At 39.4% G+C, this 20,643-nt stretch overlaps 1 protein-coding gene across 4 annotated transcripts in view; it reads left to right on the top strand.

The window, feature by feature from the left end:
* BCAT1 (branched chain amino acid transaminase 1) overlaps nt 1-20,643 on the top strand; it is an 82,502-nt gene that overhangs the window by 53,943 nt on the left and 7,916 nt on the right. For all 4 annotated transcript variants that reach the window (XM_032472892.1, XM_032472893.1, XM_032472894.1 and 1 more), the window contains 4 exons: nt 5,751-5,893; nt 11,086-11,171; nt 13,814-13,954; nt 15,814-15,888. In XM_032472892.1, the coding sequence (XP_032328783.1) occupies nt 5,751-5,893; nt 11,086-11,171; nt 13,814-13,954; nt 15,814-15,888 (445 nt within the window). The remainder of the gene's footprint in view (nt 1-5,750; nt 5,894-11,085; nt 11,172-13,813; nt 13,955-15,813; nt 15,889-20,643) is intronic.

The following is a 20,643-nucleotide window of genomic DNA, read 5'->3' on the forward strand; positions in this document are numbered from 1 at the left end:
AGTCTTTTGGGCCCTGGTACAAAACGTAGATTCATGGAGCCCTGGGAGGGTTGAATGCTGCGCTGGTGGGATGCGAGGGAGACACTTGACAGCTGACTTTGACCCCTCCGTGGTCTTTCTGTATTTCTGTCTTTTCTACCAAAAGCAAGCCCGGTGGTAAAATTCTCTGTCCTGTCATCCCTGCTGGCAGTTTCAGAGAGTGCATTCCCTCAATGGGCTAGAAAAATCCTGATGGAGCCTATGAAATTCAAGTCCCTTTTTCCCTTCTGCTCTAGAGCACTCCTTCCTGACCAGGTCCGAGGCTGGCCAGGCGGAAAACTACTTTTTTGTGTGTGTTCTCATCAAGAGAGTCTTTTTCACTGGTTCAGACTTCTTCACGCAGCGGATGCACACGCATGCCATTTCTGTCACTCTGCTGAAACTTCTCGTAGAGTGCATGCTGCAGTAAAGCAACAGTCTTGATGGAGAGAGAATTGTTTAAAAGTTTTTCTTCTTTAAATCTTGCTTTTTAGCTCCCCCTACCTGCCTAGGGAAAAAATAACACAGGGATGTGGAGAAATTGCAGGGAAATCTTTAGTTGGGTATCTGGATAGGTTGTTATTTGTTATGAACAGAATAATAATGGAGTCTCACAGAATGCATGATCACTCTAGGGCAATAAAAAATTAATATTTTCTATATAACACACACACAAAATTAATATTTTCTTATAACACAAAAAGTGAACCCCAGTGTCACTATGAACAACTAGTGTGTAACAAGCACACTACACTAATGCAAGATGGTGATAATAGGAGACTCTGAACATGGGAAGGTGGGGGAACGGTAGATGGGAGCTCTGCTTTCTGCCCAGTTTCTGTACACCTGAAACTGCTCTAACAAATAAAGTCAGTTATAAAATAAATTAGTAGTTTGCCTCGTTAGGCTCAGATGGACCACGATCACTGGAGGTTGACTTGAGATCTCTTAGAGAAGAGAACATTGGATTTCACGAGTAAAAGCAAAAATGCAGGAGGGCAGGCAGTCGCCAGAGAAAGGACTTTGTGCTCATCTGCCTGTTGTTTGGAAGAAGTTCTAAAGTTCTCTCCTCCTGTACTTGCAGCCGGGAGGAGTCCGAGGGCAGCTAGACGATCTTGCATTGACTCTCAGCTGGTTTAGCTGACAAGGATGTTTGGTGGCAACCTGAGATTTGTGTGCCATTGCTCCGTGCTAAACCTAATTAATTCAGTAGTTACCTTTCAAGCCTCTTTTAGCACCTCTGTAGTCAATTGCTATTCATTACATAAGCTCAAGAACTTTCTGCTTCCTAAGTGAATGTGAAGAGAATAATATATACACATTTTAAATCCTAAGATGATTTCACAGTTTTGAAGCCATCAGAGGTCCTATTGTCCTTTTATTTCTACACACACATTAGTGGGAAAAGCAGCATAAAGGCACCCGGCTGAATAAGAGCTTTAGCACAGCAGTTCTCACCTGTGCTTGCGAGTTGAAGTCACTTGGGGGGCTTTGCCATTGAGTGTTGTCTGGGTCCACCCCTCCACCCACCACCCCAAGAGATGCTGGTTTAGGAGTTGGCCCGGCAGATAGCCTGAGCATCAAAATTTATCTGTTGTACAGCTAACGTTGAGAAGCCCTGAGCTAGAAGTCACTCTTTCATCATAGGAACATCTCTATTCCCAGGCAGGTTCTTAGTTTTTTAGTTAATTGGGACTGATTCAGGCCTCTCCCTCTCTCCATCTTAATTTTTCTTTTTTTTTCCCCCCTTATATTATCATTCTGCATTTGAGTGCAAGCTGTGAAGTCAAAAAGACCTGGCTTAAAAAACCTAACTGCCTTGGGCTTGTTACTTCTCTAAGCCTCCGTTTCCTCATTTATAAAGTCAGGATAATAATGCCCACCTTATCTGTGAGGATGAAGGCGGGTAATATAAAGTGACTTGGACCCTGGCTGGCATACAGGGGGCTCGCAGTTAGTGTGGTGTTAGAACTTATGGGCATGACTTTGGGAATCAGATAATCTGGAAGCCATGTACTTACATCTGTGTGATCTTGTGCAGTTGAGTCCTCTCTTCATACAAGTATAATAAAGTCTAGGGTTGTGTTAAGAAGATTCAAGGAAATATTAGGGTTAAGTACTTAGTACCCTACCCGGTAGGTGGTACCCTCTCAGCAGACAATAGTTTATATTGTCAGATTCTCTTTCTTTCTTGTTTAATCTTCTTAATCTTTTTTATCTTAGGAGCAATCAGTTGGATTTCACACAACAGAATTTCCTCTTTTGCAAAGATGTATTTAACATTTCTAATCTCCCAGATTCTATTTGAAATTTCTATTTAAAATTTTCCATGGAAAGAGTTTTCCCACATTTTCATTTTTCTCTTTCCTCTAAGAACATGTGTTTCTCTTCTGAATATTGGCAGAATGTGGGAGGAAACCCAAATGTATTACCAAGGTATCCATTACCCTGCGGACATTAATAATATAGTTTATACCTGAGAGAGAATTTTGATACACATTTGAGTTTGGGGAAAAACACCACCTGTAGAATATAGTAATCAATCAAACACCAAACAAATAAAAATCCCTTTTCCTTTCAATGCACTGAAGCAGCCGAGGACTTTAATTCTTTTTCCTGCCCAAGTAGCTTTTTATGATGCCGGGAACCATAGTTCTGATTCAGCCATACTCTCAAAAGCATGTGTTTGTTTTTAGAAGTTTCTTTAAAAGGCTAGGTATTCTACACTATGAAAATTCTCTTTGTTTCTGAATAGACCAAAGGACATTATACTTATGAGAGAAATTGGTTCTGTATTTTCAGATATGGTAAAAATCTCAATTTTATCCTATGAACTAGAGAAAAGTCAATTAAATAGTCATTTTTGTTTTGTTTTGTTTTTTTTAATTTAATTTGATTAGGGTATAACAGGTGTATATAACCTGTTTCTTAACTTTTATTTTTTTACTTTTGCCAGACAACCCTATGCATATAAAAATATAAAAGAATATAAAACAAGTACTTTGATTTGCCAAATTAATTCAGTGAGGCAAAAATATGGACTGACTTTGCTTAAGTTCATTTATAACCCAGGAGCAGAAATAAAAGTTGCATCTGGGCCTGCTGGCCCCAAACCCATGCTCTTTCTGCCAGACTCCCCCCTGCAGAATGGTTTATACTCATTAAAAAGTTATTTACAATTTAACCCAGGTTTTGCCTATTTGCTATCAATTCTGAATATGGGTGCTCTGACAGTTTATGGTCATTGAAAATGAAAGCCTCCTATATTTCAGAATTGTGTCATTTCCAAATTGACCAGTAATTTACATTTTATTATCTGTTATGACGTATACATTTGGAGGGTCTTTTTAATGAATCTTAACACTATGTTGGTGTGAGTAAACCTCATGCCTCAGATTGCAGTGGCCGTATTATACAATGCCTATTTCCCATAGTTTTCTAAAATATTTCAGTTATTAGTCAGTAGTCTTTGAGTTACAAGTCAAAAGGCCCAGCTCAAACCATTTTAAGCAGAGAAAGGATTGATTGGCTCATGTCAGTAGGATGGTAGCAGTGGACCAACTAGGGTCAAGTCATTGTTACCAGGTTTCTTTTGCCCTTGGCTGTGTCCAACCCACACCACTTCCAATCCTTCTCTTCCCTCCCTTTCTTTCTCTTTCCCTTCTCCCTCCATCTCTTGTCATGGCTTCTGGCTCTGTGTTAGCCTAGGGTCTCTCCCACTTCAGATGCCTTCTCCTTTGAAGGCTGGTAATCGTGGACACATAGACCCAGGCTTACATCCCGTAGCAAGCAAGCTACTGCTGCTCCTAAAGGGAAGCCACACATCTTTCAGGTTTCATGCATTAAAATGAATGAGTGAATGAGCTTGAGGAAGAACTTAGAAGCAGCTTAGTGACATGCCCACCCTTTTATTCAGTTGTGGCAGGGCAAGATGCTACAATTGTCCACCCAAGCAGAAGGACTTGGCTCCATGGGAAGAGCCAAAGGGACCAGAGTGGGCAGAGAAGCTGTGCAGATGAGGATGGCCGATAGCCACTATGATCTATGATCTTTTTACGTAACTTACACCTTGACTTAGACAATACTACATGTTTTAATCTTGCCCAGATGTAGAAGAGATCATTTAAAGGACCTCGGTGTGTAGTTTTGTGGAGGGTAACATTAATGCTTCGTAATAGTTATTGTCGTATGTTTGATTGTTTGTTTCTGTGTACTTCTTGGGGCTTCACAGTCCAAGGATAGGTCTAGGGTTTATTTCCTAGCCCCGATTGTTGGATGGAAGTGCTTCTCAAACTTGTTTGCTACTTGTCCTCTGGAAGCCAAGGAAAGTGAATTATACAACCAGGGTCTTAGGAAGGCAAGCATGCATCACATTTATTTGAGGACTCTCATGTTCTATTTAAAACATTGGTGCATATTTTGTATTATAATCCAAAATTTTCCCATTTAAATTAAATAAAAGATAAATTTAAAATATTACTTCCTTTTCTCCTAAGGCAACATAGAGTTGGAATTAGTGAGGACAGTGAGAGAGCGAGGCAAGGTCATGAGTGAATCTCCCCATGCCAAATGAAATTTTAAGGTATAAAAAACATTAGTATTTCTGTTCAATTTAGAAGTCAGTTTTCCTTACAAATAATAGACCATTTCTCAAGATATGTCTTCTTTAAAAAAGACGGTTCCAAGATATTTAAATCTCTTGTCTCTTGAGTTTGAATTTATTCTCCATGTGCCCTTTTTCAGGGGTGGGATGAGGTGGTAAATATCAGTTATATCTTACCCTATGGGTCACAGAGGAAATTGCTCCCCTACCATGTTTACTTAAACTTCTCCAAGTAATTAGTTAATTAATAAAACTGACTAAACTGCACTGTCATTCCAGGAAGATATGCCATGTTCCTTTGATTTTGAATAATCCAAGGTGAATAGTGCTGGTTGAGAAAAATAGGCTTTTGGAATATTTTTTGATTAAAGTCAGAATTTTTAACATCTTGTCTCACCTTTTAGGGAATTTAGACCTCGGGCATTAGGCATTTCTTGGTTGTATTGAAAGGTCTCAGTTAAGAGCGCACAGGATTGGTGCTCTGCTAATTGATTGCTGTAACTTGATATAAGTTACTTCTCTAAACCTCAGTTTCTCATCTGAACCGTGAAAATAATGATGTGACTAACTCATAGTGTTGGTGGGGTTTAAATGAAGTAATTCAGTTTTAACTTGATAACTTTTAACTGTTAACCTGGCTCTTTGCCTGTATCTACTTTTCAAGTTAGGATTTCATGGTTTTTCTTTGCTCTCTCTTAGGTGAGTGCATTTAAACCATTCAGGTTTTCTTTCTTTCTTTTTTCCTTTAATTTTTTTTGGCAGGGGGAGGTAACTAGGTTTATTTATTTATTTGATTTTTCAGTGGAGGTACTGGGGATTGAACCCAGGACCTCAGGCATGCTTGGCATGCAGCCTACCACTTGAGCTATACCCTCCCTCCTTAGACCATTCAGGTTTTCTAATGCTATGCTGTTAAGTAGAATGTATATATATTAAGAACATAGAGCTTTGACTACATCCACATGTGAATATAATGTTTCCTTTAATATTATGCAGTTAACTAGAGAGTATTTATACTAAGAATGTAGTACATTGCCTACATCCACACATGAATTAAAGACTTAATGGGAGGTGGGTGCTGAGGGGCTGAGATACATTCCTAATCAGTGTATTTCCTCTTTCTTAAAAGGAATTATGGCTCGTCTCTTTTTGCCCAGTGTGAAGCAGTGGATAACGGGTGCCAGCAGGTTCTGTGGCTTTATGGAGAGGATAATCAGATAACTGAAGTTGGAACTATGAATCTTTTTCTTTACTGGATAAATGAAGATGGAGGTAATGTACTCAGATTTCAGCTCTTTGCTATTTTTCAGTCCTTTTCAGTGGGACTGGAAAGAAAAGAACTGGAACCTTAGAACAAGAGAATAAGAAGCACAATTTCCAAAATCTAAGAACTTTTGTGCTTTTGCTGTCCAAGTAACCACGAGTTGAAGTTTACTTTGGTTTTTGGTTTTGTTTTTTTGGCTTAGATGTGCTTACTATTGAGATGTCAACTTAAGGAATTTAAATCTCCACATTTTGAAGATGTGCTGCCTTATCCCCCTTGCCATCTTCTTTCCATTTTTCCTATCTGAAATCCCGTGCATTTGGAGGTGGGTTTCAGATCATCAGTTCAGTGGTCTTTTCACCACATACTGTGTATAAAATGCTATAGTAACCAACATCGTCTACTGTTTCTACTGATAGGAAATTTGGTGTACTCTCTCGCTGCAATTCATTTAGCAATCGATGCTCTTCCTACATATTTTGATAGTACATTAGAAATCTTCCAGGTTTACTCTGGAGCCCAATTTAAATAAAGAACACTATTTTTAAGGACAAATCAATCTATTTGAGAATTGTGTTTAGATTGGTTCATTCAATATTATATGCCTACTATAAAAATCAATACTTTATTACCTTTAATATCCTTGCATGCTCATTTTTATCCCTCTTTGCTGTTCTTTTTTTGTTGTTGTTGTTGTTTAAGTTGGCAGGGACAACAGGGGTTCAGTGACATTTTGACAATGTCTGTGGTATTGGATTAAATGATATTTTTCCCATTAATGGAGGAGAAAAATACAAATATATGCATTTATTTGCATTAGAATTTTAATAGTCAAAACATTTAAAACCATTTTTATGGCTTGTTTACATTCTTAGTCTGTTCATTTCACAATATTTAATGTAACAACTAGAAATGTAAAATGATAAGTTTCCGGGGGAGGAGGGGAGGATATAGCTGAAGCACTAGAGAACATGCCCAACATGCATGAGGTCATGGGTTCAATCCCCAGTACCTCCTCTAAGAATAAATAAATCTAATTTCCTCCCCCCTCAAAAAAAATTTTTTTTTAATTAAGGGGGGAAAAAAGTCAACCTATTAAAAAATATGTTTCCAATACTTATGAAGTCTTGGAACTGGTTTTAATTAAAATTTTCTATGATGTTTTCATCCTGAAGCAGCAACAGTAGCCTCTGTTGCTCCTTTTGTTATTTGGCTACAAATAGAGGAAAATGGTGATTCAGATGTGGCTGACTTCAGAGCTAATTTGAGCATGACTTGCAGAGAGTTTTAAGATGAGCCTTAAATTCCAGTCAGTGTTAGAATAAACAGAAGGTGTGGTGAGTACACCTTGTCCTGGGGGCTGACCGTGGGTAATCCTTGGCACATGCAAATATATAGATCATGCTCATTCTTCCATTCAGCCAGTGCTGAACTCTGCACTTCAGAGATGATAAATTAATTCAACTCACTCTTTCCACCTGCCCACTGCCACCCCCACTCCCCACCCTCCCAAAAACAACCACACACAACCCCAAACAAAACCAGTTACATCACACAGAAGTGGCACCATCCTTATTTATGGATGGGAGAGGTCAGAATTTAAACACAGTCTGAATCAGAACCACATGATTTAACCAGAAACACCAGGAACTGTCCTGGTGAAAAATTACCCCTTATCCAAACAATAATCATGAACCATTTCCACCATGGGAGGTGGAACAGAACAGAAAGGAATGAATTTGTCTTCTGACTCTTACAAAATATACCAGACCTTAAGAGTTACTATTCAGGCTATGGTTGCCTGAGATAACTTTAATTTTACTGTGAATAAACTCCTTTAGTTTGAGGGTGTTCACCTGACAGATCAGATAAAATCTGAAGGAGGGAGAAAGGAAATGGAATAAATGTTTGAACAGTAGTGTGAGAGAAGTAAGTAGAATGTCAAGAATAACTTTCGGGCTTAAAAAAAAAAGAAAAAAAGACATTGAAGGAACTCCAGTAACTTTGATTTATACCATGTGGTGTGAGGAAAATGCAAAGAATGATGAGTTGAAAAAATCAGTGAAGTATTGATTTCCCTCCTCCTCCCCAAACTTTACCAACTGGAGGTATAAACAGAGTTCTTTCAGGAGTAACCCACCCTCCCCCAAATGAGCGCCCCCTCTCCCTGCTCCTCTGGGGACAGGATGGCTGTGCAGGGCTGTGCACTGTTTTGTGGTACTTGGCCTGTAATTCGTGTGGCTTTTGATTCCAGTAACAGCAACCCCGGTGTGGTAAGATCACACAGCCCTGAATTCTCTGTTTTTATTCCGTCGATGATTAATTGAACACACACACTTGCTCTTCAAGGTCGGAAAAACATTTTTAGCTTTTTTTTTTTTTTTTTGCAGGGGGTGGTAATTAGGTTTTATTTATTTCGTTTTTTGATGGAGGTACTGGGGATTGAACCCAGGACCTCGTGCGTGCTAAGCACGCGCTCTACCACTTGAGCTATACCCTTCCCCCAGAACACTTTTATCTTGTACTGAACAACAGAGCTCCCAGAGGATGAGCCCCAGTTGTGGTGGCTGAGTTCACAGTTAGTTGAGGGGGCATTGATACCAACTCCTTCTGCGTGGCTGTCTTCCCTCCTTCAAGTCTTTGCCGCGTATCCCATCCCATTCTCAGTGAGGCTTTCCTTGGACACCTCAGTATTCTAAACTCTCCCGCAGCACTCTCCATCACTTTTTCCCTGCTCCATCACCTAACATAGTATTTAACATAATTGTTTGCCTCCGCCTGTTGGAAAGTAAGCAGGGAGTTATATCAGTTTGTTCGCTGCTGTATCCATAGTGCTTAGAACAGCAAAGGCATGTGGTAGGCGCTCAGTATATGTTGTGGAAACGAATGAACAATCATACTGCTGGCATTTGGGACACTTAATGCAAACCCACATTCCTGGTTCCCATTAGTGCTTGAACTTGGGAAGTCTCAGATGACTCCTGCTATGATTGCCTCTGAATTCATCCTCTACAAATGATCTCTCTGTCAAAAACAAGCTGCGTTCGTAGGCTCTGTTTCCCTCCTTTTGGGCAATCTGGAGCTAGGGCTGGCTCTGGTAAGCATGTTTGTGGTTGCAGAGGAAAATGAATATTTCTCACCCAAATGTTGTCGTGTCATCATCGCTGTCTGGGAACCAGAGAAGCAGATGTTCTGTTCCTTGACCTCAGGCTAGTGGTTACAGCTTTGGGTGTTAAATATATTTCACAAACCTGCGTTTGCACATGGTGGGGCTGCTGTTTTCATTTAACTTTATTGCAGTCCCAGAGCTCAGTAAGCGTTAGGAGAGGTCCGGTTTCGGGGCACGGGAAGTGTTTGTCTCTGCGTGTGGTGTGTTTATGCATTTATGCATACACACAGAGACCCGTACGTTTATCGATCCAGCTAGCTAGCTACTGCAAAACACGTTTGTTTTGAGATCAATCCTGCTAAACATGACACAAAGTAGCCCTAAGAACATTGCCAAGAACAAATTTTCTTCTTTCCAGAAAGTGGTTTTCAGCAGATGATTTTTAGAAACAAAATTCAAAGAAGTCATGCTGCTCTATCCTAGCAAAAGAGGACTCTTCTTCTTCTTCTTCTTTTTTAAGTTCAAACATATTTATTACGTACCACTCTGGGCCAGATAGGTTGCTGAGTTTTGGGGACACAGGAGCAAATATAGGTCTTGGTTTTCCGGATAGCTTTGTTGTTGGGGATGTCTGATGTGTTCACAGTGGGGTGAGTGAGCCCAGACCACAATATAGGAAGAGAAACAGAAGTGGCCCCAGTGTTGAGAGACCTAAGCTCTGGTCCTGACTCTCCCCAGTGTCAACCAACCTTGGCAAGTAACTCAAGTTTTAGGGCCTCAGTTTCTTTTTCTATAAAATGAGGGCTGCGCCAGGTGATTTCTGAAGTCCTTTTTTGCTGCAAAAATAGCCCTGGAACTCAAAGACAGTGTGATGTCTACACAGCTTGATCCTTTCCAGCCTACCCTGGGAGAATTCCTCTGTAGACACATGATTGGTGATACACCATCTTTTACAGGGTTCAACATCTATATAAAGAGATGGTTTAAGGTTCGAATTTCTCCCTAGATTCAGAATCCTGGGTGCCAGCTGAGGAGGAGGGGGATGGTAAGTACCAGAGGCACCCTGTGTGAGGAGGCTTCCATGGCTGGCGGACCACAGTGACTCTTGTGGACAGCTGACCATGCCAGCCTTCGCCGTGGTTAGGAGGGCCTGAGGTCATTCTCGTAGTAGCCCACTGTCTCGGCCTTGGCTCTCTTCTGAGTCAGCCGTGGAGTTCTGGTCTGTGTTTTGGATTTCTTTTTTTCCTTCTTTCATTTTTTCTTTGTTAGCCACGTACATGCTCGACCCCACCCTGAGCGTGTTGCATCTGAGTCTCAGAGGGTGAAGCCAGCATCTCCATATTTGATGTGGGTACTCCACCGGGTCTGAAAAGCACTCTAGGTAGACTTGTCGAAGGCCAGAGTGGGAACAGGGGCCAGCCTGAGGCACGCACCCTTCTTAGGGCTGGGTTTCTCCACAGCATTCTTAGAATGTTCTGTAATGCCCTGTGTTTCTCAGTAAGGGTCTGTCTACGTTCTTCTTTTCCTCCCCTCCCCTCCCCTTCCCTCCCCTTCCCTTCCCTTCTCTTCCCTTCCCTTCCTTTTGTCTTTCGAGGGGATGTAATTATGTTTATCTATTTAATTAGTTTTTTGGTGCAGGTAAGGGGATTGAACCCAGGACCTTGTGCATGCTAAGCATGCACTCTACCACTTGAGAGCCCCATGCCCTCCCCACTACATTTTTCTAATTACTAACCAGCTTTAACCACGAAGGTACATTTTGACTTTGGAATGTTCCTCTTAAGAATATTTTATAACTCTTGCTGTTTGTTAGTGGAAAGCCATCTCATTTTTTTCCTGGTTCAGGATAAATTAAAGATGGTTAGCTGACTGATTTCCTTTCTTTTTCTTCTTTTTTTTTTCCCCCCAAATGTAAGGATTTACCTGAAGAGTGAATTGATGCGGGCAGTTTGACAATGCAGAACAGTCATGTCATTTTCATGTTTATTACCAGCAAAATGATGAGAGTAATTTTTTTGTTTTAGTGGCTGTTGATAAAGGGCATGGTTGATACAGTTAAAGTTTGAAATTCTTCCGATTTCTAATTGACAGAAGAAGAACTGGTCACTCCTCCGCTAGATGGCATCATTCTCCCAGGAGTGACGAGGCAGAGCATCCTGGACCTGACACACAAGTGGGTGGGTGCCTTCGACGCGAGCAACTTTCATAAGCATCAAACAAAAAGGAATCAAACGAAGCCCAGCTTTGCTTTGAAATAATATCCTGTTGTTCCAACCAGTGTTATCTAATCTTTAAATCTTGAGTGACAAGAACTCTTCTAGGAGGACTGTCTTGGCAAGACTATCAAATAAGCATTGTTTATCGGGAGGGCAGGCCCAAACCAGTTGAGCGTGTCGTCCTAGTGAAGAAGTCTTCCAGTGCTTGGCTCAAGCTTCACGCCAGGTGTCTCCTACCAGTTCACCTGCTTTACACTTCACATGCTTCCTTTTTGCTTGTCCTTAACTTTTCACGTCTAAGTGTGTTGTTTCCAGATGGCAGTGACAGTCCTTCCTCCCTCTGTTTATTCCATGTAACCATGCTTGTCATAGAAGCTGAAGAATTTTACTGACATATAAATGTTTACTAAAACATTATTAGTTGGACTGCCTTCTTTCTCCCTCCTTCCTGCCTCCTGTCCTCCCAAATTCACATACATTCTTATTTTAAAATCTAAGTGTTCAAGCAAATAGAAAGTTATTTTCAGTAGCCTTTCTGATCCATGCGACGCAGGCAACTGTGTTAAACCATTCGGTATTGGAAATGACTTAATATATTCAAGATGAAGATTGAATGAGTTGGTTATCTGGCGAAGGTTCTTGGGTGGAACTTTTGACCCATGTGTTAAAATGGTCTCCCAGGGACAAGAAAAGGCTTTGAGCATACTGTGGTCAAACTGTGCTAATAGGAAAAATGTTTAGAAACACACACATCTAGGGGAGTACAGTTCCTCTGGAAAAGGCTTTGGAAATAGAGAAAATGTGCTATAAATAATTCTACAAAACCCCGAAGTCGACAAGACCCAACTGCCGCATGCTGGCTGACACGTTGGGCATGACATTTACAAACTGTTGGTATAATTTCAAACAGCTTGCCCTGTCCTAAATATGTTTGCAGTTGGAAAGATGTATTTTCCAAGCTCAGTAATTTTTGTTTTATTAAAGAGAAAAAGCAACCAAGTACAGAAGGTTTGATGACAAGTTGCAAGTGGAAATGCTTTCCCACGCTAATGATTTGCTAGCATGAAAAATAGGTTATTATGGAGGAAGTTTTTTTCTTGACTCCTTAGCTATAATTTATTTTTAAAACAGTGAGACATAAATGCCAAAAGGCATGTGGGGGGTTACCATTATTTGCCAGACAGGGGAAATTGTCCAAAGATAAGTAAGGGTGAACAGAGGAAAAACAATTCTGTTTATACACAAGAAATTTTTGTTTTTCTTTTCCAGCACACAGAACTCAGCTTGTTTTCAGTTAACTTGGCTGATTTTCTGGAATTTTATTTATTTAACTTATATTTATTTATTTATTTATTTATTTATTTATTTACCTGTGTACAATGTAATTGCAAATTGCAGACAGAGGTAAACTGAAACTTGCAAAAAGCCATATTTCTATTACTGCAGGCATATTTTCCTCCCCTTCCAAATACACGTACAACACGATGCTTTCTTCTTCTAATGTTTTGAATCTTGCCAAGGGCTGTAATTTCCATTTTCATCTGTTGTGGATTTGTAGATTTTAAAACATACTCTTATATTTTTCAGAAAAAGTATCCATTCTGTGTTGCCTTTGACTCAAAAAGCCTCTTGACAAACTTTGAACTTTAACCACTAACATAGGAGAATGAGAATTAAACAGATTAAAGAATGAATATTGAACAGATAGTTTAAACATAGCTTAAAAGCATCAGAATTTTTTTCCCATTTCCTCTCCTTGAGCAAATAAAATGTTCAAATAGTTCAGTGGAAGTCGATGAGAGGTTACACCAATAATTCTGTGATGAAACTCAGCCTAACATGGCACTAAAGAGAAGGAAAAGGATTAATGCTATAAAGTCAATAGATCAGTGAGTATAGGAAGTAAAAAAACATACAATATAATTTCTCAAAGTCCAAATATACTATCAGTGTTTGAAAAATAATGAAATATTTCAGATATTTAAACTCAGTCTTTGTTTTTATTCCATAAAAGACACAGTAGAAAGAGGACCAGATTTGGAGCCAGTTTGGATCAGATGTGAGTTCAAATCCAGTTTCTGCCATTTACTAGCTGTGTGGCCTTAGGGATGTCACTCAACCTCCTTGAACCTTAATTTTCTCATCTGTAAAATGGGGGTGATAATACCCACCTTGAAAATTAGAGGACGTGGTGTGTAATGGGTGCCTGATAAAATGCTAGCTGTAATTATTAATATTCTATAATAGTATATTCTTTTAGGATAAATAGGGTTTAGTGCACACATTAAGTAGATGTGTCAACTTGTGAGACTTTAGCCGTGATAACAAAAGGCAAAATAATCAGGTATGTATGAAAACATACCATCTATCTTATGCTGATCCTGTGTTTTATATTCTGATCATCTCATTTAGAGATGCTGTGACCTTGGACTTGGTTGCTTAGCACTTCAGCCTGCTTCCCAATAAGATGGTGTCACTCTCTCTGGCTTTCCCTCTAAGGATGGTTGTGGCATTATTTGAGTTCATTAAGAATGTAAAGTACCGGAGGGCTTTTTTGGCCTGCCTTTTCCTTAAAAATTTGTTTTCATTTGTATTTCAAACAGGGGGAGTTTAAGGTGTCAGAGCGGTACCTCACCATGCACGACCTGACCACAGCCCTGGAGGAGAGCCGGGTGAGGGAGATGTTTGGTTCGGGTACCGCCTGCGTCGTTTGCCCGGTGTCGGACATTCTGTACAAGGGTGAGGTAAGATGGTGTCCCTCACGTCCTATCATTTCCAAGTGCTTGCCTATCATTGAATTCTTTAAATACTTGAACGACATGCTAATTAATCCAAGATGCAGAGGAGTTTTTTCTTAATAACTTGGCATTCTGTTAACCACAGCAGTGCAGTTTGTCCTGATGAACCTGTGTTAGCCAATGACTTCCTCATCTTTCCAGTGGTTTCCCGTCAGCTCCCACAGGGTGGGAAGTCAGTGTTTTCCTTGGTATCTGCCTTGTGTCAGTTTAGGGACTGGAGATGTATCAACAGACTTAACCCTCATTTCATTTCTAGCAGCTCACTAAGGAAGTCTTTGTAAGCGGTTAAATTTCAGTCTTCGGTTCCCAAAAGTACTTCCAAACTACTGCAGTAGGAATAGCGAATAGTTCCAAAAACTTCATTTGAATAATCAGTTCCTACTTTTTTCTTCATCATTGTCTTTATCATCATCATTATTATTATTTAGGCCCTTTTATAAAAAAAATTTTTGTTTGGCAAATCTGATGCATTTACTAAAATCGTCCAAAAAGAACTCAAGCATTTGGTTGGAAGAAATTCTCTCCTCTTACTAAGTTAGTCTCATTGATAGGTCCTGTATTGCCATTCTCTTCTCAGATTTTTTTGCTTTCCCTTTTATAACACATTTCCAAAACTTACGATTAACATCCTCATCTAACTTTATAATTTAAAGGCACGTGGGCGTTATTCTTATGACGTGAATTTGCCCAAATTACTCATTTACTACAAATCCTATTGGCTTCTAAATTCAATATTATAATTTGTTTTCCTCAACTGGTTGGATTTTTTTTCCCCCTGCTGATGATTTAAATGGTGGTTGCTTCCTTGCTTGAGATCTTTCAAACTTACTTTTAAGGGATGGCTCCTAAGACAATTCCATCTACAGACTGATAGTTTCACAGGAGAATAATTATTGTATTATATATCAGTACTCGTACTGATTGTAATACTACTGTTTCCCCTTTCATCGTGGTAATACCTAGGTAGGGTCTTCCGGGTCCACTCTTTCAATGAACTAGAGTTGTCATTAGGTCAGATATTTAAAGTCCAGGTGTTAGTTCTCCTCCCAAAGTAAGCTTTTAGATTTAACACGTTTTTATGCTCTTGTTTTAGGGGGCAATTAGAGCCAAAAGTTACATCTCATTATCCTATCATCCTAAAGGGCACAATCAGAAGAAGTAAGGGTACGGGTTGTCTACCACATTGTAATCAAACTCTCAAAATGCTGCAAATCAGCAAGGAATGACTGGGAGGGACTCAAAATATGAATTTGGATCATGAAATCTCTACCCTTGAATTCATTTAACCATGCCGTCCAACTTTGTGGAGGTTGTGGCCCCTGGAGGTTGGACTTACAATAGGTGGATTTAGAACTCCCTTTTATGCACACATGGGCTTGCTTCAGTTTCTGTCCCTGAAATGACTTGCTTTAATTTGTGGCAAAATATCTTTTGATTTCTCATTTCCTGCCAAGAGGGTTCGATGTGGAGGCTAATCCTGGAAGGATGCTGGAAGAGAGAGGTACGATTCTTCAAGTTTAGACACTATCGTAGGTACCCCTGGCTTCTCAGTGGTTCCTCAAATCAGCCTGAAGACTGGCATGTAAACCAGTTGTGCCCTAAAAATCAATTGGTAGGAAATAAACAACCTGTCACTGGCTAGATCATTTTTATTCAAATTCAGAATAAGAAAGAGTCTTCAGTGCAAGGAGCTAGCACACATGCCCAGCTTGTCAGAGGATGATTCCTTGTTTCAGGAGAATTGCTGTGGGTCTTACTTGTCCCTGTACACGGATATCCTCAAGGTCTCTGGTCTTCTTTCACAGACTATACACATTCCAACCATGGAAAATGGTCCTAAGCTTGCAAGCCGCATCTTGGACAAATTGACTGATATTCAGGTAAGGGCTTCTTTTTCTAAAACGCCGTCGTATTTCATTCAGAGCCTAAAACCAAATCATACTTCAGTGGAGAGAAGAGCTGAGCAAGGACTACCATTTGAGGTCAACAAATTAAATTTAAGGAAGATGTTTCTGATAGTATGTGTGGGCATGAGCACAACAGAAATGGGAAAAAATTTACATGTTTAAAGAAAAATAAGGAACGGAGGAAGGGAGGAAATATTTTCAATCTACATTGTCAGGGACTCCAAATTCCTTAATGTTTTAAATATATATATATAAATTTTGATAACATTTAAAAATCTCTTGAATTGCTTTTGTAGAAGAAAAAAACTTGAAAGTAGAAGGAAGCACAGAAAAAAATTAATATTACCTTTGATTCCATCATAGACAGAACCACCCTTAAGTTGTGATATCTCAACTTTCAATATTTTATAAGCATTTATATATTTTTAGTTTTTTCTAACAAAGTGGAATCATACATAATTATTAAACTTTTTCATTTCATAAATCTTACTTTTCATATCAATAAATTTTAAAATTCCGTGTATAAAGTTTAAGTGAACTTCATTCGTTGATATAAGATAACTTTTAAAGAAATCTTACTGGACATTCGTGTTGTTGGAACTTCTCTCACTATTATGAACAGTATATCTTTGATTATTCCATTAGGATAAATTCCTAGGATTGTAATTATCAGGTCAAAAAGTGGGCATCTTTTTTTTTTTAATACTGCGAACTCTGTTTTGTCTGTTTTTTTCCGAGCAACAATCTACAATAATGTCACCAGGCAGTTAAACATCTTTCCAGGTGGGCATATCAAATACCAGGTAAACCTGGATCACCAATAAAAGATACTAAAATTTGCTGAGCCCAGATGCCATGATTGTCGGTCATTAAAAATATTGGAAGGAGCCAAGATTTATACTGAAATGTGAAATCAAGTTTGATTGATGGGGTGACAGCAAATAGTGCTGGGTCTCAAACCCTAAGCAAAAATTTAAATTTGGTTGGGAAAGCAGCAGGTCCCTACAGAGCAATTGAGAACTTTGGATAAAAATGCTATCTTTTTTTTTTGTTTGTTTTTGGAAGATTTAGCAACTTATGCAAAATGTACAACATTAAAAGAAAAGAATGATTGTGGTCTTTGAACCAATGAATTGTCTTACTTCTGTTCTTCAATAAATGTTTCCATAGGAATTTTCTATGAGCTAAATAAAGGAATAGCTTAATATTGGAAGGCTTAAAATTTACTCAAAGTTGTTTTCTACTTTTTGCACATAGAAGCAATCAAAAGTATTGAATTTTTTAAAAAAATGCATGGATGGTTCAAGTATTTTTATTTTTAGAGTTGTCTGAGTAAATTTGATGAAGGTGGACAAGTTATTAGTGTTTTGCTCAATCAAAAACATAAATAGAGCCAAATATATATAATTGGCTAGACTGTGAAAACCTTTATCTAAAAAGAAGGTGCAAGATTTTTAAGAGGGGAGAAAGTGTGGCTATAGTGATAAAAAGATGACTTCAGAGAATTTTCTTAAATTGACCAGAAGAACATGATTCATTCTATAGCAGTTTACACTTAAGAGATTTCAGAATTACCTCTTAGAAATTATATGAAGTAAGAAAATTTGAAGTTATTTAATTTGGATGTAAAGGATTAAAAGGAAAGGGAAAGTAGTCAACTAGGCTGAGGGGAAAAATTAAACTCTCTAAAATATCACTTAGAAGGAAAAGCCAAGTCGAGGTGTTCAACCAACATGGTTGTGAAGCTGTGGAAGGCAAACACAGAAATGTGTGTCATCCCTGTTGAGATGGTAACAAAATATATGCACCCAAAAACTAAAGTATGAATAAGAGAAGCCCAAAGACAATTTGGGGGCCAGATGGGAAGCCATTACAAAAGGTCTCAGAAGGACCATTTTTAAAAGATTACAGAAGCCAAGAATGTAGATGACGGAAGGGAATGTTTTTGATTCAAAAATAGAAGGTATGAGCGTAAACTGTGTGTTGGAGCCTTGTTGCAGGTGCTGGCGATGGAGTAGCGGAAAAAGTAATTCCAAAATTAGAGAAATCGGAGCACACTGATATAGAAGGACAAATCTATTCAATTTAAATATGAAACCATATGAAAAGGTTTAAAAGTAAAAGTTATATATAAAGCAGAGAATGAGAAGAAATACATTTTCCTCTTGCCTGTGTGTATTCTCTATATAACTTAGTGCCTGTGGCTAAGAAGCTCATAATTTCTCTTTTTCACTCTAGGTAGTGAAGTACAATGTTAGTAAGACTGAAAACCAATGACACATTCAGAGCCCCTTAGTGAACAAAGAAACAAAGGGATATTTGAGATAATACAGTGATTCTGAATTAAACCACAAATCTCCTCCAAGTTGTTAAGTAACAAAGAACCATCCACTTGGAATCTAAGACCACCTCTTTCTTCTTCAGTTATTTTATGCCTGTGGGCGTGGAACCTACAGTTTCAAAATTATTCTCGTACAAGATGGCAAATTGGTGCTGTCAGCCAAGCTACTAAATTGTCTGTTTCTCTCCAAGAAAAATACTTTAAGTAATTACTGAGGAAAAAGCATAGAATTGCATCATGTTTTACATTTGATCTCTTTGACGTTACATGGAAACATGATGTTTCCTGTGAACCGCTCTGGTAAATTGAAGATGAGAACAACACTGCTGAAATCCTTAAAGCTCTTGCCAGTGTGACCTGGGGGAAAATTCCTCGTTAACCACAGACTGGATTTTCATTTACCTTGTGTACTTCTGTGTACGAGTAAGAACCTCTGAGGCTAAGTGTTCGTTCCATTTGGCTAATTAGCCATATAGTTCCCTGAGTCTTATTAGATTGTCCTGCAAACACCTGTTAGAATAGAGGTAGTTCAAATGACAATTTTTTTTCCTTTTCTCTTTTTAAAGAAAAAAACACAACAAAGGAAAACACTTCTGGGTTCATATTTAACCTTGAACTTGGAGAACGTCGCCGTGCTGCCCGTGTTTCCGTTCCTTCCCATTGTCCTTTGCTGTTCCGTTCACTGTCTTGTTCCCCTTTGCTCCTGCCATTTGGGGTCTGCTCTGTTCTCCAGTACGCTTTGCTCTCCACAGTTTGCCTGTTGATAAGGTGTTGGTGGCCCTTCCAGACACACCTCCTTTAGGACTCTCTCAAATCTCTTGAATAGCATTCCTTTCCCCCAGCACAAATGCACGTGCACCCACTTAAATGCGGCTGCCTCCTCCAGCTTCTGTAGCCCCGGGATGATCACCTGTGACCTTTAAGCTGTATTCTGAATAGTCACACGCTTATCTTTGTTCTGCGGTTGTTTACATGTGGGAGCTGTTTTCTTTTTGTGACCCCAGGATTCAGCGCAGAGCCTGGGCTGTAGTCCATACTCAGTAATGTTTCTTGAATAAATGAATAAAGGTACGAATGGGTGAGTGACACACCAAGAAATACTTAGGAGCCAAAGCGCGTTGCCCTTGTATGTTAGCACATCCCGAGAAGAGATGGGAGGAAGCTTTTGAGTAATGGTAAATTATTTTTCAAAAAAACTTCAGAGAACCTGATTTTGAGCTTTTCAAAGTGTGATGCGTATCGAGACTGCTGTCAGGACCAGGTGAAAGCTGGAACCGGATCTTAAATATCAGGGTAGCGTGTCTGAGTAGCTGGCAGGGCGGCTCTCACAGTTTCAGCAAGTGGAAGGAGTGATTGCAGTAGTTTAAAGAAAGCAAGCCTAATGGGGTAGGAGCAGGATCTGAATTTCTGATTGCACGTCACCACGTAGAATTAAAAAGTCTATTTTCCCACCAGTGGCTGCAGCTTTGTAAGAATTAAATGACCATTAGTAGGTGTTGCGTTTTTCTCCTTTTCAGTGAAATAGCTTGATGACGTTTAGTTACCGTGACAGAGCCCCACCCTTTTTCCCCGCTGAGGTCCTGAGCTCCCCTTCAAGTGGACGTTTCCAGATTGTCTTGATGACTTGGTCCTTTGACAAGCTTCCCAGCCGCTCCCTGTTCCCTAATACACCTTTCTCCTCCTGTTACGGGATTACAGAGCCTTGCATGGCCGCTGAATAGTGTTTGGAACAAGATGCCAAATGAGTGACCTGGTGAGCAGCACTGGTGGTATTTTTATTGGCATTGTGGAGAGTGAGCACATGACATGCCGATTGGCCTTTTCAGTGGCTAAGAATTTTCTGCTGAATGTAACGGGCATTTTGGCAAAGGCATCCATACATTGAATGTAAGGAATAAGCTTGACATTAGTCATGTTTTAGTTTAGTGATCTAACTGGAATGGGTGAAAAGATGGACAATTCTGCACATCACACCACTTGTCTTCCACGTGGACTCAAAATACCATCCCACAGGCTCAACTTGGATTTGCCACGTTGCAAATGTTGAAGGTGTGGGGCCACTGCTGTGGTTGAGTGAACAATGCTGACGATGGTACAAAGACAGCCTTGCCTGTGCAGATGAGGGTTTTCTTTCCCCTCCTTCTCAGGACACCTTTTGAGGAAAGCCTGTAGTATTTCTATCCCAGCTAAAAACCTGCCATCTCTACTTTGAAGTGTTTTGCCTTGAAAAATTAAATTGCATTATCCATCATCAAAATGAAAAGTTGGACTGCTAACCGCCTAGGTCTAGCTATCATGGTTTACCTGTATTATCACCTCTCTTGGATACACATCACATCTCAGAATGCTATGATTTTACATAAAAGCATAAATTGCAGGATGAGGGA

The sequence above is a fragment of the Camelus ferus genome, chromosome 34, assembly GCF_009834535.1.
Source record: "Camelus ferus isolate YT-003-E chromosome 34, BCGSAC_Cfer_1.0, whole genome shotgun sequence".
Lineage (NCBI taxonomy): Eukaryota > Metazoa > Chordata > Mammalia > Artiodactyla > Camelidae > Camelus > Camelus ferus.